At 58.4% G+C, this 17,294-nt stretch overlaps 1 protein-coding gene across 1 annotated transcript; it reads left to right on the top strand.

The window, feature by feature from the left end:
• Positions 1 to 12,087: 12,087 nt before the first annotated feature.
• On the top strand, positions 12,088 to 14,976 carry ANKRD9 (ankyrin repeat domain 9). The gene is made up of 3 exons (XM_045777171.2): positions 12,088 to 12,334; positions 13,330 to 13,398; positions 13,875 to 14,976. Exon 3 carries the CDS (start codon positions 13,931 to 13,933, stop codon positions 14,879 to 14,881), a length of 951 nt encoding a protein of 316 aa, XP_045633127.1. The 5' UTR covers positions 12,088 to 12,334; positions 13,330 to 13,398; positions 13,875 to 13,930; the 3' UTR covers positions 14,882 to 14,976.
• Positions 14,977 to 17,294: the final 2,318 nt, after the last annotated feature.

Here is a 17,294-nt window from a genome sequence, read left to right as displayed (position 1 = left end):
CAGGTGCCCCTTCTAACAAGGCACCTGCGTCTTGGCGCCTGGGGAGTCGGTTGGTGTACGGATAGGAATAGGGGTGTGTTTTGGGGGGTATCCCAAGGTCTCCCCAGATGCTGCTCTTCTCCTGGGCCCTCCTGCCAGGGCCCCTTTTTCTCACTCAGAAACCCCCACAGTGAGGACTTCAGCTCCTGTGCTGTTTTTGACCTGGCCTCAAGTCCTAGGGTGTCCTCTTTGGGGTCTAGGTCTCTGCACCGACTCTTCAGTGAGTGTCTGCGCACAGGAAACTGTGGGTACCCCTGCCCTTTGGCTCCAGGCTCAAGTTAGTGCGACCCTATGCCCACCCCCAGGCACACAGTCTGTCTACTCCCAGGGGATCTACCCTCCCTGAAGCATCTGCCTGGGGGCTGGGCCCCACCCCAACAGAGGAGCGTCTCTTAATTGTCCGCGGCTAATTGTACGTTTCACCTGCGCGGCTGGGCGGGGCCTCTCCTGGGCCTTGAGCTTGTTATTGGAAGGAAACGGATTTCCCCAGTTTGGGAGAATGCAGACTTGGGGGTGAACCCATCGTGGTTTCGGGTATTTATCATTTTCGGCAGGTCTCATTCCCTCAAGGAGAGCTTGCTGTAAACAACTCAGAGGGCACCCCTCCTACCCAGCAGGGGCTCCTGACCTAAGGGGCGCAGGTGGCACACTGCAAAATACACAGGCCCCTAGGGTTTAGGGCAGAGACCTGGAAGGCTCAGGCTGCCCCCAGCACCGTGGGGTGGGGGGCCCTCCGGAGCCACAGGCCACTCCCTAGGCCTTGGCCTCCATTCTTTGTCTTTTCAAGAACTATACTGATATATACACATTATTATTATCATTATTATTATTTTTAGTAGGCTGCACACCCAGCATGGACCCCAGCCTGGGGCTTGAACTCACCATCCTAACATCAAGACCTGAGGGGAGATCAAGAGTTGGATGCTTAACCAACTGAGCCACCCAGGCGCCCCTCCTGATGTATGATTTAGACACCATAACATCCCCCCAGGTGTAAGGGCACACGTCAGTGCTGTTCAGTAAATGCATGGAGTCCTCAGCACAACTCCGGTGTAGACCATTCCATCACCCCCACGAAGTTCCTTGTGCCTCTTTGCAGTCAGTCCCTGCTCCCACCCCCAGCCTCAGGCAATCACTCACCTGATCTCCGAGTCTGTGGATTTGCCTCTTCCCTACGCTTCAAGGTCACAGAACCTTGCAATATGTAGTCTTTTGTGTTTGGTTTCTTACTTTTAAAAAACTTTATTTTATTGGAATAACAACACCCTCTTAACACAATTTTTAGCGTACAATACATTCGTGTGGACTACAGGTGTGTTTGGTTTCTTGTCTGTATCATCATGTTTTTGAGGTTTACCCCCCGGCGTGTGTCAGGTGCTCATTCCTGGCTGTCGCTGGATCATTTTCCACGGTGTGGGTACACCACACTTCCTTGATCTATTTAGTGTGAACAGGGGCTTCCATTTTTTGCTCTCATGAACGATGTTGCTGTGAATGTCGGTACAGATCTGTGTGTGGGTCTAAGTTTGCATTTCTCTCGGGCAGGTACATAGCAATAGGATTGCTGTGTCATACAGTAAGTGTGAGAAACTGCCGAACTGTTTTCCAAAGTGGCCACACCATTTACATTCCCACCTGCAAGGTGTGAGAGTGCCAGTTCTCCACAACCTTGTCCACAGGGGTGTGGTCAGTCTTTTCATGGTTAGACTTTCAAATAGGCATCTAGTGGCGTTCCATTCTGCTCTAACCTGCATTTCCTTTTTTTTTTTTTTTTTTAAGATTTATTTCAAAGAGAGCACAAATTGGGGGAACAGGCAGAGGGAGAGGGAGAAGCAGACTCCCCACTGAGAAGGGAGCCCAACATGGGGCTCAATCCCTGGACCCCAAGATCACGACCTGAGCAGAAGACAGATGCCTCACCGACTAAGCCCCCAACGTGCTCCTTTAACTTGCATTCCCAGTGACTGGAACATCTCCTCATGTCCTTGTTGGTTAGCTGTATATCTTCCTCGGTAAAGTCCCTTTTCAAATCTTTTTCCCTTTTAAAAATTGGGTCATGGGGCACCTGGCTGGCTCAGTCAGTGGAGCGTGGGACTCTTGATCTTGGGGTTGTGAGTTCAAGCCCCACATTGGGTGTAGAGATTACCTAAAAATAAAATCTAAAAAAAAAAAAAAAATTGGGTCATGTGTTTTATTAAGTTCCAAGAATTCTTGATATAGTCTAGATATATGATTTGCAACTATTCTATCTCAGTTTGTAGTATCAGTGGTATCTTTTGATGTGCAATATTTTTAATTTGTATAAAGTGCATTTTATTAATTTTTTCTTTTACAGAAAAAAATATAGACTATCTAAGACCTCAAAAAAATAAGACCTCTTTGCCAAATGCCAAAGTCATGAAGATGATCTCCCAAGTTCCTTCTTGAGTTTACCTAATTTTCCCTCACCCCCCACTTCCTCAGCTTTTTCTTCTCCCACTCCTGCACCCCACTTCTGACTGCCTCTCTCCCCACTTTTGTCTCCTTTAAGCTGTGTTTTTGTTTTGTTTTGTTTGTTTGTTTTTTAAGTAGGCTCCCCATGAGCGTGGAGCCCAGTGTGGGGCTTGAACTCACAACCCTGAGATTAAGACCTGAGCTGAAATCAAGAGTTGGACGTTGAACGGACTGAGCCACCCAGATACCCCCCCCCTTTTTTTAATTCTTAAATCAAATCATACTCCACAAGGGTGGGGATCTCTGTTTTGGTCACTGGTGAGTCCCAACAGTGCCTGACATACGGTGGGTACTAGGTGGATACGTGTTGGGTTCTGTCATATTGTTCCTTGGATAGTGCTGCATTGCATTCGGGGGAAAAGTCCAGCAGCATCATTAAGGCCCAACTTGATCTGGGCCTGCGCACCCTGTCCCCTTGCCCACTCCTGTCCTGCCCTCCTGGTCTTCTCTCTAGTTCTCAGGTGTGCCAAGCTTACTCCCAAATCAGGGCCTTTGCTATCATTGTTCCCTCTGCCTGGAATTCATTCCCTCTGTATTCCTCAGCTCTGACGCCTGTCCGTCAGAGCTCAGCCTGTATGTCACCTTCTTTGAGAAGTCCTCCCTGGCCACCTCGCCTAAAGCAGCTGCCTCATCCGCCATGTCCCATCACACTATCACATCGCCCTGCTTTCACTGTCCACAGTGCACCATCTCCAATCAGAAAACTTCGCAGTTAAATAAAATCTTTAAAAAAAAAAAAAAAGAAAGAAAGAAAGGGGGGGCGCCTGGGTGGCACAGCGGTTAAGCGTCTGCCTTCGGCTCAGGGCATGATCCCAGCGTTATGGGATCGAGCCCCACATCAGGCTCCTCCGCACGCTATGAGCCTGCTTCTTCCTCTCCCACTCCCCCTGCTTGTGTTCCCTCTCTCGCTGGCGGTCTCTATCTCTGTCGAATAAATAAATAAAATCTTTAAAAAAAAAAGAAAAAGAAAACTTCACAGTTAATACCTTTATGGAGTGGTTGGTTGTCCTCCAGGCTCCATGGGCAGGACAGGAGCAGGGAGGAGAATGGAGCTCCTGGCCCTCTTTGGTAAGCTCTTCCACCTCCAGGAGCCCTCCTTGGTTATTCTGGCCCCTGGAGGTTCACCATCTCCTCTGTCTTCGTTGCTTTCCCACTGCGGTAAGCTGCGACGTCGGTGGCGCCCGATGAACCACGCTTCTTGATAATCCACATTGACTCTGGGCTTGGCCACGTCCCTTGTTGGGGCCAATGAAACGTGAGCAACTGTGATGGAAGTAGAGTTTGACAAGCTCTTGCACACTGGGGCTTGTTCTCCATGGAACCTAGCTGACGTGCCGTGAGGAAGGCCAGGTCAGCTGCCTGGAGAGGCCAAGGAGGAGAGAGCCGACGAACCTGGGATGACAGCCCGTGCTGGCTGCCAGCTCAACTCCCTGTTGACGCACACATCTCCTGCAGGCGCAGGTGAAACCACCGTGGGTGTTTGCCCTGGCTGAGCCTCCCGCTACTTGCGGCTGTATCCATGAGCTCGGCTGATGTCACCTAAAGCAAAAGAACCAACAGGCCAGTCCAGAGAATTGTGAGAAACAAGGAATCATTGCTGTTTCCAGGCACTGGTGTGGGGCTGCTTGTTACACAGTGATAGATAGCTGACACGCTTGTGGAAATCTCATTTGTCTCTCGGGTTGGTGGCCTAACTACAGCCTACTCTCCTCACTCCCTGTCCATCACTCTGGAAGGTGGGCAATTCTCCCAATCACCCCCTGCTCCTTGCAGCCAGGAATCCTCTCCCACACCTTACTGGCCTGTCTCCTTGCCAGTCCTGTCCTGTGTTCCTTCCACAGTGGATATTAAGAAAAGCCTAGAACTTTAGTGACACTTGGCACAGCTCCCCATTGGGCAAGTGTAGGCAGAATAAGGGGACCCCTCATCTCCCCCATCCAGATAGCACTAGACCCTCAGTGGGCTCCCCAAGTCATGTCCTGGGGGGATGGGGGTCCCTGCAGTGAGAGCAGAAGACAGGCCTGGGACACAGTAACACAAAAGGTGGCCCAGCAGCAGGCCACAAGGGATGGCTGGGGTCCTGGCCGGCCACTTCCCAGCTGCGCGCCCTGTGGCCCGCTCGTTCCTCAGACCGCTCTCCTCTCGGTGTCTGCATGGGATCTGCATGGGCTGGATATGTTGAACCCTGGCCCGAGAGGCTCATAAAAGTGCCCCTGGGAAGAGTGAGGAAAGGGCCAGTGTTGTGGGACAGGGAAGCCCCTGGGGGGAGCATTCAGGACGCTGGCTGTGTGGACCACGTTCCAGGTGGAGGGAACAGGTAGTGCGAGGGTGTGTTCCCTCGGGGACGGCCGAGGCTGGGCCAAGGGCTCGCCCAGGGGCCGCTGCGGCTTGCAGGCCATGGGGGTGCAGAGGCCGGGCTGGCTGCCCTGAGGCTGACACCCGGTGAGGACAGGGGGCAGCGCTCGGCCTCACTTCCCAGACCCGGAAACTGAAGCGCCCCTCGGCCTCTTCCGCTCCCGGAGAGCCGCCCTCCTCACGCGGCGGCCCGCGGCCTAAGCGGGCTCCCGGACGCGGGAGGCGGGGGGGGGGGGGGGGGGCAGGCGGCCGGTTTCCCCACCCGGGTTTCTCGCCCCTCCTCGCGGGACAGTCCGCCCCGCCCTCTACGCCCCGGGACTTCCGATTGGCGGGTCAGGGCAGCGGCGGGCCCAAGCCCCGCCCACGGGGGAGCGGGGCTGGCAAGCGAGCCTGGTGCCCGAAGGGCAGCGGAGGGCCGCAGGCGTAGAGTGGGCAGCATCGTGGCTATTTCAGAACGAAGACTGTGACCCAGAGGCTTGCGGAGGCCACATAGCGAGTGGCGAGCGGGGTGAGGTGTCGGGGGTGGAGACCCAAGTCCACGGTCCCCGCCGCCGGGTAAGGGCGCTCAGATGTCCTTGCCCCCGAGCGACCTGGCCCCGCGCCTTCGCGGGGCCTGGGACCAGCTGCAGGCTGCGAAGACGCGCGCGGCCGCCAGGGGGCGGTGTCGGCCCGCGCTGGGCGCTGGTAGGGCGGGACCGCACCCCTGCCCGCTCTGGTCCCCTGCGCCGACAGAGAAACTGAGGCCAAGCCCACACTGGCTCCGGCCAGTGTCTGGCCCCCTCCCCAGGGCCGCGGGGCGGTGCCCGACAAGGGGACCCAACTTCCCAAGTCCTGCACCCGATCGGTGTCACAAACCGCGTCAACGTCCCGGTCCGTCCATGCACCTGCTTTAGCCCCTTGAACTTGTTTCCCCTTGAGTCACCACAGAGAAAGGTTTTCTTCGGATACAGGGATCCAGACTCCCACAGCTGGGAGACCTTGGGAAGGGGGAGTGTTCCCACGCTCAGTGGCACACAGGGGCCACTGTTATTGTGACCTGTGTCACCTGGGCCAGGCCGGGGCCTATGGCCTCAGTGTGCCCTTCTGCCTCACTTCTCTGCAAGCCAGAACTCGTTACTGATGATGGGTTAGTGGAAAATAAGGCGGAAGGCTCAGACAATGGGAGGCTGTGCTTGTCCCCATAGCCCTGGGTGTTCAGCCTCCAGTGAGGATGTTGCTACCGCAGTCCCGAGGGCTTGGCCAGATACCTCTTGGCCCTTAGGGGTCACCAACACCCTCAAGGTCACACAGCCAGGCAGCTGTACTGTGTGCCCTTGGTGGGGGGGTGGGGAGAGGGGAGGAAGCAAGCTCAGCCTTCGGCATTCCCCACTGCTTTCTTTGCTTGCCAACTCCCCCTCCTGCCGCCTCCGTCCCCAGGGCAGCTGGAGCTGGCCTCCACCTGAGGAGCCAGCTCTGTGTCCCTCCGTCTGCACTTGGGCTGGGCCTCTGTTGAAATCTCTGCCTTGTGCTTAGGGCTTCCTAGTGGCGAGGACTCTGGTGCAGCCTGGCTGAATCATGGACTTCCTGCTCCCAGCCCTCCAAGGCACCTCAGGCATCAGGACCTGCCCACACTCCCCACAGCCAACCAGGCCTGCTAGGCTCCCACCTCTGCCTGCTCCCCCCACCCTGGAGTGCCTGGACCCCACCCACCCACCTAACTCCTTCTCCACTTAGTCATCAGCATTTATGGGGCACCTACTATCCTCCTGCAGGGGCCGGCCCCTCCCTGTGGTCTGACAGAGGAGAATCCCCCAGGAGCGCAGGACAGTGTGGTAGGGACCCAGAGAGGCTGGGGGAGCTCCTGTAGTTAGGTGACACCCGAAATGAGGCCATGAAGACTTCTGGGGACTGGCGTCCAGGTCAGAGGGAATGGCATGAGCAAGGGCCCCGGGGACCTGAGCACTGACGGTCAAGGTTCCTGGTGGAATGTGAAGGGGTCTGCCCTGAGGCAGAACAGGGGTTTTAGTCTGAGATGGGCAGCATCTTGAAGCCGGGAGGCTCTGAGCAGAAGAGGGCCCTAGCTGACGTGGCTTTGACAGGATCCCTCTCAGGCTGGAGCTGAAAATGGAGCCACGAGAGTGGGGGGCAGCCTCGACCTGGGAGGTGGGATGGAGCACTGCAGACTGGTGGGGTCAGAGTGTTTGGACATGGAGCCCAAGGGACTTGACTGATGATGCAAGGGGCTGCATGACTCCTCATCTCAGATAACCTCCTCCTCCTGGAAGCCTCTCCTGCCCACTCACCTCTGGTCTTCAGAACAGGCTCTAAGGGCCCGTTTATTGGATACATGAATGATGAAGCTGCTTAGAAGTGCTGGCTGACTGCCCGACTCCCCGGGCCAGGGATGAAGGGGCCCTGACCCACCACCCCAACTCACGTCTGAGGCCTCCCTTCTGTGAGTGGAAGAGACTTCCAGGAGGAGGGGCTGCAGCTTTCATTAGCTCTCGCAAAGGAGTCTGAAACCCCAGAGGGGCTTGGAACTCATGGAACCAGCCTTCCCTTCTCGGGACAAGATGAAGCTTGTTGGTTCCACCTCTGTGGGCAAAGCCCTGTCCCTTGAGCCTCAGTTTCCCTATCTGTAAAGTGGGCTGACAAGCCAAACTACCTTACTGGGCAAGTCAATGACATAACAGGCCATGAGACGGCATTTTGTCAATGGGAACTTCCTCTTTAAAAACTTATCTTGGGGCGCCTGGCTGGCTCAGTCAGTCGAGCACATAACTCTTGACCTCAGGGTCATGAGTTCAAGCCCCATGTTGGGGGTAGAGATTACTTTAAAAAAATGTACCTTAACTACACAAGTAATATCTGAGTATGTACCTCTTGTGAAAGATTCAAACCACAAAGAAGGTACAGAGAATAAAAACGAAAAGGGTCCCTTTCTCCTTTTTGCCGATTCTCTCCCCAGGAGGCACTGCTGGCGATAGATCAATGTGTGGCTTCCAGCATTTTCCAAACAATATGTATGCTTTTTCTTTTCACGTTTTTATGTTGGGATATTTAAAAATGAATCCTAGCAGCTCAGTTGCCTCGGCTAGCTCTGTGCCAGGCACAGCCGTGTCCTGTGAGAGCTCAGTTTCTCCTCAGGACGGCTCTCTGTGCCAGAGGCCATTCCTCTCTCCACTTGACAAACAAGGAGCTCAGGCTCTTTCACCCATGGCCCCAACATACTGTGCACCGGTCACAGGGCAGCCATCATCATTATGCTGGGATGACAGGCACCGTCCCAGGTAAGTAGTCTCAAGTGTCAGGGCTTTCTCAAAGGACGGGCCTGGCCTCCAACTGGCCTATGCCAAAACGAGCATCCCCTGCTCATTTTGTGAGAAAGCCCAAGATGCAGCATGGCGGGATCCAGAGATCCCACAGGGACCCAGGGGTGCCATGGGAACTGTCTCACTGGGGGTGGGGGGGAAGAGGGTCGTCTCAGGCAAATGAGGGAGTTGGTCCCTAGGCTTCAGGCTCCCACAGTCCTCTCCACAAGCCCAGCAGAGGCACAGGGACCAGCTGCGTGTGGCAGAAACCAGAGCTGGGAAGGGTGAATCGTGATGATTTAAGCCATTCCCCCTCAGACGGTCACCTAGGTGGTTTCCAGGCTGTCATGGTTAGAAATGCGGCAGGCACACTGCCTCCTTGTTGCCTGTAGTCACCTGTATTCTCCTCAAAAGTTTAACTCTGAAGTAGTTAGACATAAGATAGGAAATTCAGTCTAAATTCTTTCATAAAATTTAAAGGAGTAAGCAAGTGAACAAAACCCACAGTAGTGATTACTGGACATGGAACTTGTTGGCGTGTGGGCCAGTACTTCTGTGGGATGAGACACCCACCCCCAAATTGCTTGACCCAAGTACGTAGCATCTACCCTGCTGGGGGGGGCCCTCAGGGGTGCCCTCCCCTCCCTTCCCCTGCCTGAGATCGAGGGCCTGATTCTTCACCCTGTTATATGTTTGCTGATTTCTTACAAAGCTGAAGACCTTCATGTGTTTATTAGCCGCTGCGTGAATTGCCTATTCATGCCCCTTGCCCATTTTCCTCCTGGGTTAATCTTTCTCACTGGATTGCCAGAGATGTTTACACCTTCTGAGTGTCAGTCCTTCACTATACATGCTGGACTCTTTGGTTCCCAGGATATCACTTGTCTTCCCTTGGTTTTATCCTGTCTTTGGTTAGTATTAGCATTTCAAGCCGAGCCTTGAAAGACCAGTTGGATGGCGTGGAGAGTTCTGTGGGAGAGCTTGAACCCGAGTGCAGATGGGGACAAGCCCAGCTGTCCAAGGGGAGAAGCTGGAGGGGCAGGAGAGAACACCATGGAACGGGCCCTTGGAGGCCAGGTGGGCTCTGGCCCAGCACAGCCAGGTGAAGTCCAGGACCCAGGTGAGGTGGGGGCAGGAGGTAGGAGGTTCCCATCCTCTTTCCTGGTCCTGGCCATTTCACATTCTGGCCTTGCCCAATCTTGCCCTTCCTTTTGAGATCTGAAAATCCACCTGATTCATTTCACAGATAAGAGACTGGAGCTCAGACAGGTGGAGTTACTCAGCCTAAGTCCCCACAGCTGGTGAGCAGCTGATTAGAACCCAGCTTGTTTGGCACCAGCCTCCTCCCTCTACCTGTAGCACACACCCTGAACTGGGCTCCAAGGCCCTCACTGACTCTACCTCCCTACCTGGGCACACCCAGATGCCCTGTGGGACAAGCTCTCCCAGGAGAGAGGAGAGTGGGTTTGGGGTTGGGTTCCAGAAGGAACATGACAGGGTCAAAAGTCAAACCCCATACCAAGAAGGCAGTGGCCCTGCTCCAGGCCTCCTCAGTCTCTCCATCTTCTGCCTACTCCCTTCTGCCCCAGCCACCCTTCACCCCCTCCAAGTCCATCCTCCCTTCCTGAGGGAAGCTGCCCTTTTGCACCCTGTTCACACTGTTCCTGAAGCAGTCTGGCAAAGAAGTGGCTGCGGAGGGTCACACCCAACCTTGGCACCTCCTCCCTGGGTCTGGGCCCCAGCATGGCCCCCTAGTAAGCATGGGCAGGACGTTCACAGCTAGCAGTGCTGGAAGAACATACATGGGTCCAGGCACAGGGGGTGAGCTCCCACCAGCAGAAGATGCCCCAGCGACCCAGAGCAACCCAGAGCGGCACGTACCCTTGAGGATGAGTCTAAAAGTAACCTTAGGAGAAGAGAGCAAGTGGCTGGCTGTGAGGGACGGTGTTACAATGCTAGCTGCCACCGAGGGAAAGACCCAGGGATGGGCTGGGGGCAGGACAGTCACATGGGCCTTTAGATTCATCCACCTGTTATTTCTTAAACTGGACCATGGCTCCCAGGCATTCATTATGATTATTTTTGTATGCCTGAAATATTTCACTAACCAACTGACTTCCAAACCCCTTCCACCTTCACTTCCAGATCCTCAGGACAAACCCTAGTTCCTTGCCCCAGCATTCAAGGCCTGGCCCCTCCCTGTTGACCTCTGCAGCCTTCCTCTGCCACTCCCAGACCTTTGCTCCAGCCGTGGCTCAGCCTGGAATGCCTTTCCTCTGCCCTACCTGGTCTTTCTGGTTAATCCACGTGCACAGGAAGCTTCTAAGTGGTGGAGAAATGGGGTCAGATACGACTTTTAGAAAGACGCCTTTAGGAATCCCAGTGAAGAGCGCAAGTTGAAGGGCAAGGTGAGGAGGGCATGGAGAGGTGGAGAGAGACCTGCCCTGAGGCCAGCTGCACACTGTGGCACCCAGCCAATGCCCTCACATCCTCATGCCATCTGTAGTCACGGAGATGGAACTCCAGCCCTGGAAGAATGAGGACAAGCAAGCAAGGAGGCTCAAGCCTTTTTTTTTTTTTTCCAGGGACCTGATTTTATTTTATTTTATTTTATTTTTTTTCTATTAATAATGATTTTTTATTATATTATGTTAGTCACCATACAGTACATCCCTGGTTTTCGATGTAAGGCTCAATGATTCATTAGTTGTGTATAACACCCAGTGCACCATGCAATACGTGCCCAAGGAGGCTCAAGCCTTGAGCCCCAGGTAGTTCACCGGGGGCACCATTTCCTGAGGATGTCTTCCAGGGCTTGGGGGCTCCAAAAGGCCAAACATCAACTCCAGGATCTCCATTCGGTCCCCCCCCCATACTCAGAGATGCCCACAATGGGAAAGCTAGGACAAAATGCAGGGAAACTGGGGCCCAGAGAGGTCAGCAGGGGAGAGCTGAGGTGAGGCAGGTGGATCCCAGATCCCTGGGGCCAATGACCTAGTGTCTTTAAATCTGGTGGTGGCCATGGACCCCAAGAGCTTCAGTGCGGGCCTACGAGATCACACCCCGCCTAGATGGGGCAGGGCTACCGGTGCGGTCTCAGCATGACCTTGGATGCCTGCATGTGTGGCACCCCAAACCTTGGACCCTTTGTGGAGAGGCTGGGGTAGCTGGGGCCCAAACCCCCACAAATGTCTGAAGGAAAGTAGGGGAAGCACCTGGTTTCCCTTCTGGCTGCTCCTCCCTTGGAGGCTGTGAGCCTCAATCTCCTGGTCTGTGAATTGGGGCTCATAACTCCCACTGCTACCAGTTGTGAAAATGAAGTGAAATCAGTTACGTTTAGCATAGAGACTGGGCCACAGGACGCGCTCCTAAATAGCTGTCGCACGCATCCACCCGCTCCCTGGGAACGTCGTCCTAGAGCAGGGGCTCCCGATGCCCCGGCCCTGGCCGGACAGAACGCAGCTGGGGCCCTCGGGGATCACAGCTCTGCCTCTTGGCCCCTCCATGTACAGCCGGGCAAACAGTCCCGGAGGTCTCCCTCAAGGTCATAGAGGGTCAGTGCAAAGGGGAGGCGGAACACGACTCCTGGGGTGACGAGGAAGGCACGAGTCCGGAGCCCGGGCGCCCAGACTCGCATTGAGCGTGGGCTCCAGTCGCCCTCCCGAGCCCTGGCCCCCGGCCGCCCGCCCGCCGCCCGCCGCCTGCGGCTGGGAGCCTTTCCGCGCTCGCGGCTCGGGTTTCCTGGAGCCCCGCCCCCCGCGCGCCCTCAAGTTTCTCCCAACTTTTCCGCGGGTCCTGCTGGGCGCCCCACCCACCGGCTGGTGACGTAACAATGGTGCAGCATAGCGACCAATGAGCGGCGACGGGGTCCAGCAGCGCGGGCCAATGGCGGTGGCGGACGGTCCCGCGGTCCTGCCGGGCCGGGGCCGCACTGCGCCGCCCGCCGCCCGCTCGCCCGCCCGCCGCCGGCGCCGCCGCCCAGCTCTCGGGCCGCGGCGGCTCAGACCGCGGCTGCGGCGGGCGCGGGCGGCGGCGGCTCCTTCCTGCCCGCCCGTCTTGGGACCGTCTCCTGTGCTCCTACCCGCGGGGGAACAGAGCGCGCTCCGGCCCTCAGCGGGGACGGGGACGTCAGGCCCCCGGCCCCGCCGTCCCCCACGGTGAGTCCCCCCTTCCCTCGGCCCGCTCCGCGCTCAGTCCCCACCCCGGGCAGTCTCCCCTGGCCGCCGCCCCCTCGTGTCCCCTGGGCACATGCACACGCAGGTGCAGCCCTCACTGCGCTGGCCACCGGTCGGCAAACACCCTGGCCTCGCCCCCCGCGACCCGCGGCCGCCGGGAGGGGACGGGGAGGAGCTGGCGGACGGCCTGGGCGCACAGCCCAGCCCTCGGTGGCCCAACCCCCCATTCACGGAGCCGCGGCCGTGACTCGCTGCCCAGTGACGTGGGGCGGCCCAACTTTACGTAACCCTCCTGGCGCCCCACGGGTATCCACACTGGGTACATACACCTGGAACGCAGAGTCCCAGGCTTGGGGGGTTGCTCCGGTTATGGTACCCCCTGGAAGAGCACTGTGGCTGCAGCCCACCCCCACCGTGCCCGTCTCTGTAACTTAGTTACCCAGTGTGTGTGGACGCGGCCTGTGCGCTGACCCAGCCCCCTTGTGACCAAGGGCTTACCCTTGAGGGAAAGCAGTGGGGAGCTTGGACCAGGGTCAGGGGTCAGGGGCCAGGGCTCAGATTGGGGCGGGGGGACTCAGAGGGCAAGGTCAGGTAGGGATCAAGCTGGGCTCCCTGTGGGTTGGGGGTCCCCCCACTTCTGGAATGAGCCCAAAATGGGAGGGAAGAAATCTAGGTTCTAGGCCTGGCTGTACCATGACTTGCTGACTGACCTTGGACAAGCTTGCCCCTTGCTGGAATATGGGATGACTGTACCTGCTTCATCCAGTAGTTGGGAAGATCAAGAGAAGTAGTAGACCTGGAGGGGATTTGCTGTGAAGAGTTGTGCTCACGTTTCTAGGTTGATTTTGTTCTCCTGCCTCCTCCCAGCAGCCAGGGTTGTTGATATCGAGCAAACATCATGTTGGGGTGGAAGGCTCCACCCCATCTCAGCCTGCTGGGGCTCAAAGCGTGCATTCCTCCCATCCCCTTTCTTACAGATGAGGAAGCTGAGGCTCAGAGAAGGAAAGTGATACACTCACGTCCTGTGGTCGGAGTCCAGGAACCAGGTCGGTCTCGGTCTAGAACTCTGACCCTGCCTGGCATGGGGGGAGGCTCTAGGGGATCCTATCTGTTGTCAGGGGTCAGAGGGATAGGGTCGTGGTTAGGTGGGCCTTGGACCAGCTGGAGATGTGGATTACAACATTCTACCCCCCCACCTGGTCTTTTCTGTTTGGGGTTGGATATACCTGGTCAGCCAGGTCAGCGGGTCCCTGGGCTGGAGGAAGTGGGAGAGGTTGGTTTTCAGCTTGGCCTTGTCTGTGAGTGGGGCTTTGAGGGGAGGGGGTAGGGAAAGGGATCTCTAGCGGAGGTGCCAGAGAACAAGACACAAGAAGGTTGGGAGATCAGGTGCAGCTAGATCAAGGATGTGAGAGGTGGTCCAGGGTCTAGGAGAGAAGGGAGCTGTGAAGAGTAGCGGGAGCTTCCGGGCGGGTGGGGCTGTGGGAGCAGCCGGGGGAGCCTCACCGTGATCCCCTCCCCGCAGGTGGTCAGCCGCCAGGCCCATGCCGTGAGGCCCGGAGGTGCCCGGCCGCCACCAGCATGCCTTGGGACGCACGGCGGCCCGGGGGCGGTGCGGATGGCGGGCCTGAGGGCGCAGGCGCAGCGCGCTCCCGGGCGCAGAAGCAGTGTCGCAAGTCGTCGTTCGCCTTTTACCAGGCCGTGCGCGACCTGCTGCCCGTGTGGCTGCTCGAGGACATGCGCGCCAGCGAGGCTTTCCACTGGGACGAGCGCGGCCGCGCCGCCGCCTACTCGCCCTCCGAGGCGCTGCTGTACGCGCTCGTGCACGACCACCAGGCGTACGCGCACTACCTGTTGGCCACGTTCCCACGCCGCGCGCTCGCGCCACCGAGCGCCGGCTTCCGCTGCTGCGCGGCGCCCGGGCCGCACGTGGCGCTGGCCGTGCGCTACAACCGCGTGGGCATCCTGCGCCGCATCCTGCGCACCGTGCGCGACTTCCCGCCCGAGGAGCGCGCGCGCGTGCTGGACCGGCGCGGCTGCAGCCGTGTGGAGGGCGGTGGCACGGCGCTGCACGTGGCCTGCGAGCTGGCGCGCCCTGAGTGCCTCTTCCTGCTGCTCGGCCACGGCGCGTCGCCCGGCCTGCGCGACAGCGGCGGCCTGACGCCACTGGAGCTGCTGCTGCGCCAGCTGGGTCGCGACGCCGGGGCCACCAACGCCGCCGCTGGGGCGCCCGCCGCGCCTGGGGAGCCACGCCAGCGCCGCCTTTTGCTGCTCGACCTGCTGGCGCTGTACGCGCCCGCCGGCGCTGCCGGTCCTGCCCGCCGAGAGCTGCTGGGGGACCGGCCTCGCTGGCAGCGGCTGCTGGGCGAGGACAAGTTCCAGTGGCTGGCGGGCCTGGCGCCACCCTCGCTCTTCGTGCGCGCTATGCAGGTGCTGGTCACCGCCATCTCACCTGGACGCTTCCCCGAGGCCCTGGACGAGCTCCCGCTGCCGCCCTTCCTGCAGCCGCTGGACCTCACGGGCAAGGGCTAGACCTGGGACGGGGGAGCTCCCCTGGGCGCAGGATTTTTGGAAAATCTATTTTTCAGAGCGTTGTACCCAGCACTTTACATATACTGATCTCTGTACGGGAGAATCTCTGCTTCGTATGTTGCGTGCATTGCGGGCTGGGCTGGTGGGCCCCCCAGCTGCAGATTTCCTGGGGCCGGCAGAGCGCAGCTCCCCCACTTCCCTCCCCTTTTTGCAAGGGTTTAAGGGTCATGCGACTCTCTAGAGCCAGGCCCAGCCCCTGAGGTCGGTGAGAACCAGTGTCCCATCTTGATCTAGAGCCTCCGGGACTAGGTGTCCCAGAGGGAGTGACAACTGAGCTGAGCACAGGAATTGGGCAGGGGCAGGGGGTGTGGACTGACGGGCCTGAGTGCGGGGACCACGTGTGCAGAGGCAGAGCCAGCAGGTCCAATCCTAGGAGGAATTCCCCTGTGCATTGGGCACCTGCGGCCGTGTAAACGCCCATGTGAGGCAGAGGAGGACAGGAAGGCCTGCTCTGCTGGTGCTCCCTGCCTCTCCCCCATCCCACACCAGCCCCCTGCCGGTCCTTGGGTATCCTTGTGACAGCTACCACCAAAGCTAGTGTATCCCAGCCTGGACTTGTCCCTGTCACCCCTTTTGCTCTTTCCTGACACGTAGCAGGCACCTAGTCCTGGGGCTCCTGCTTTTCTCACCTCTGCTGTGAAGCCCCTGGCCCCCTGCTCTACCCTGTCTTCGGGTGGGGTTAGATGTTCCTTCCTCCAGGCCTGACCACCGTCCAGCTCTGGGTGTGGGCTCCTATGTGCCCCCGGCCCAGCCCCCAAATGCTGTTAGGTGGTGGCTATGGGTGACAGGAAGGCTGTAGCACCCAATGGGCAAGGGCTCTTGGCCCAGCCAGTGGAGCTGGCTTCTGCCGGAAGGTTCTGAAGATGACCTGTTAACAGATGTGCCACTGCCTTTCAGGACAAAGGGACTAGCTGAAGAGCTGGGTCTGTGCCCTGAGGAGCCCTGAGCCAGGGAGGATGGCCAGGCGGCCCTGCCCGGGGAATTCCACTGGTCTATGAAATTCAACCTGTGCCGGCACGGGCTGGAGGGCCACGATGTCCTGCCAGGAGCAGAAGGCTAAAGGTCTGCCCAATGGTGGGAGGAGGGGAGAATGGAGGGGTGCACGGCCCAGAGGCTGATCCTGAATTGCAGGTGGGAGTGAGGACTCCTCCCCTCCTGCTGTGTGTCTTGTGGGTCAGTTAAATAGCTCCTCTGAACATTGACCCTTGGGAGCAGTGTATACTAACCTCTCTCCCAGCTCAAAACTTGGGGCATCAGGAGCCCTTGGCTCCTCCAGGCAATCCCAGGTCTTCATATCAGCGATGCCATTGTCAGGGGGAGGGCTCATTGCCTTTGGGGGTGGGTGAAGATGGAGACAGAGCGGCTCATGGTAGCAGGTGACTTCCGGGCTCTGGGCCTGTGGAGGCACTGGGGAACCCTGGGTGCCTGGTGCCACCAGCAACCTCTGCCGAGAAAGCCCAACAGGGAGCTGGGCCTGCACACTTCCTGTCATGTCTCCCCAGGCCCAGCTCTGTCCCCGGAAGAGCAACCCTCCTGGGCCCCCTTCCCTTCCACACTACAGCTCAGCTGCCCCTTTGAGGCCCCTGGGCTGTGGCTGGGGTGATGCGGAGGTAGGGGAGCTGCCCTGCCTTGGGGCTCCCCGGGAGGCCATGGAAGGGGAACCCCATAGTACGCACTGTCAGGCAAGCAGGAGGCAGGACCTGGGCTGGATCATTCTGGATACCACAGCCTGGGGGCCCAGCCTGAGCACACGTTCAGGGGAAGTTCTGGGGCCCAAGTGGGGTGGTTGGTTGGTGACCAGGAAGCAGAAGCTGCGGGGACTGCTCCATCATTTGCTGGGTGACTTTGGGGCCCACTGGAGGCCCCTTTGGCCCCTAGGCCTTGGAGGGCTGAGGGCAGGAGGGTGGCGTCTCGGGACACTGGCCCCTGATGTCCTCCTCGCTGTGGGTGGGTGGGACGTGGTCCAGGAGGGTAATGGAGTTCACACTGCTCGGGGCTGCACCGAGGGCTGCAGAAACCAAGGTCAGGCTGGCATCACTGCCCGATGTCAGCGGAGTGGGGCCGGAGTCCTGGCACAGCTCCCACTGAGACTCAGGGGACGCCTGGCTCAGGGCACTGCAGGCCTCTGAGCACAGAGGACCTGGGGAAATGGTGCAGGGTGATAAGTGAAACCTCGGGGTTATCTGGTGGCCACGGCTGGCCAGAGGGAGGGCAGGAGTTGGGCAGGAAGTACCTAGCGCTGGGCTTATCAGCCCCAGAAAGGGCAGCCAGCGTCTCAGCTCTTGGTCGTTGGCAGGTGGCCTTGGTGGCTTCGCAGAGGCAACTGCTCTCTGCCTGGAACAAGGCCCCCTTT

Source organism: Ursus americanus, chromosome 26, assembly GCF_024610735.1.
Source record: "Ursus americanus isolate L20-20 chromosome 26, mUrsAme1.1.p, whole genome shotgun sequence".
Classification (NCBI taxonomy): domain Eukaryota; kingdom Metazoa; phylum Chordata; class Mammalia; order Carnivora; family Ursidae; genus Ursus; species Ursus americanus.
This window is presented reverse-complemented; position numbering and strand designations above follow the sequence as displayed.

Excerpts from the sequence above, each read along its gene's own strand:
- ANKRD9 (XM_045777171.2), top strand. The coding sequence starts at position 13,931 with ATGCCTTGGGACGCACGGCGGCCCGGGGGCGGTGCGGATGGCGGGCCT.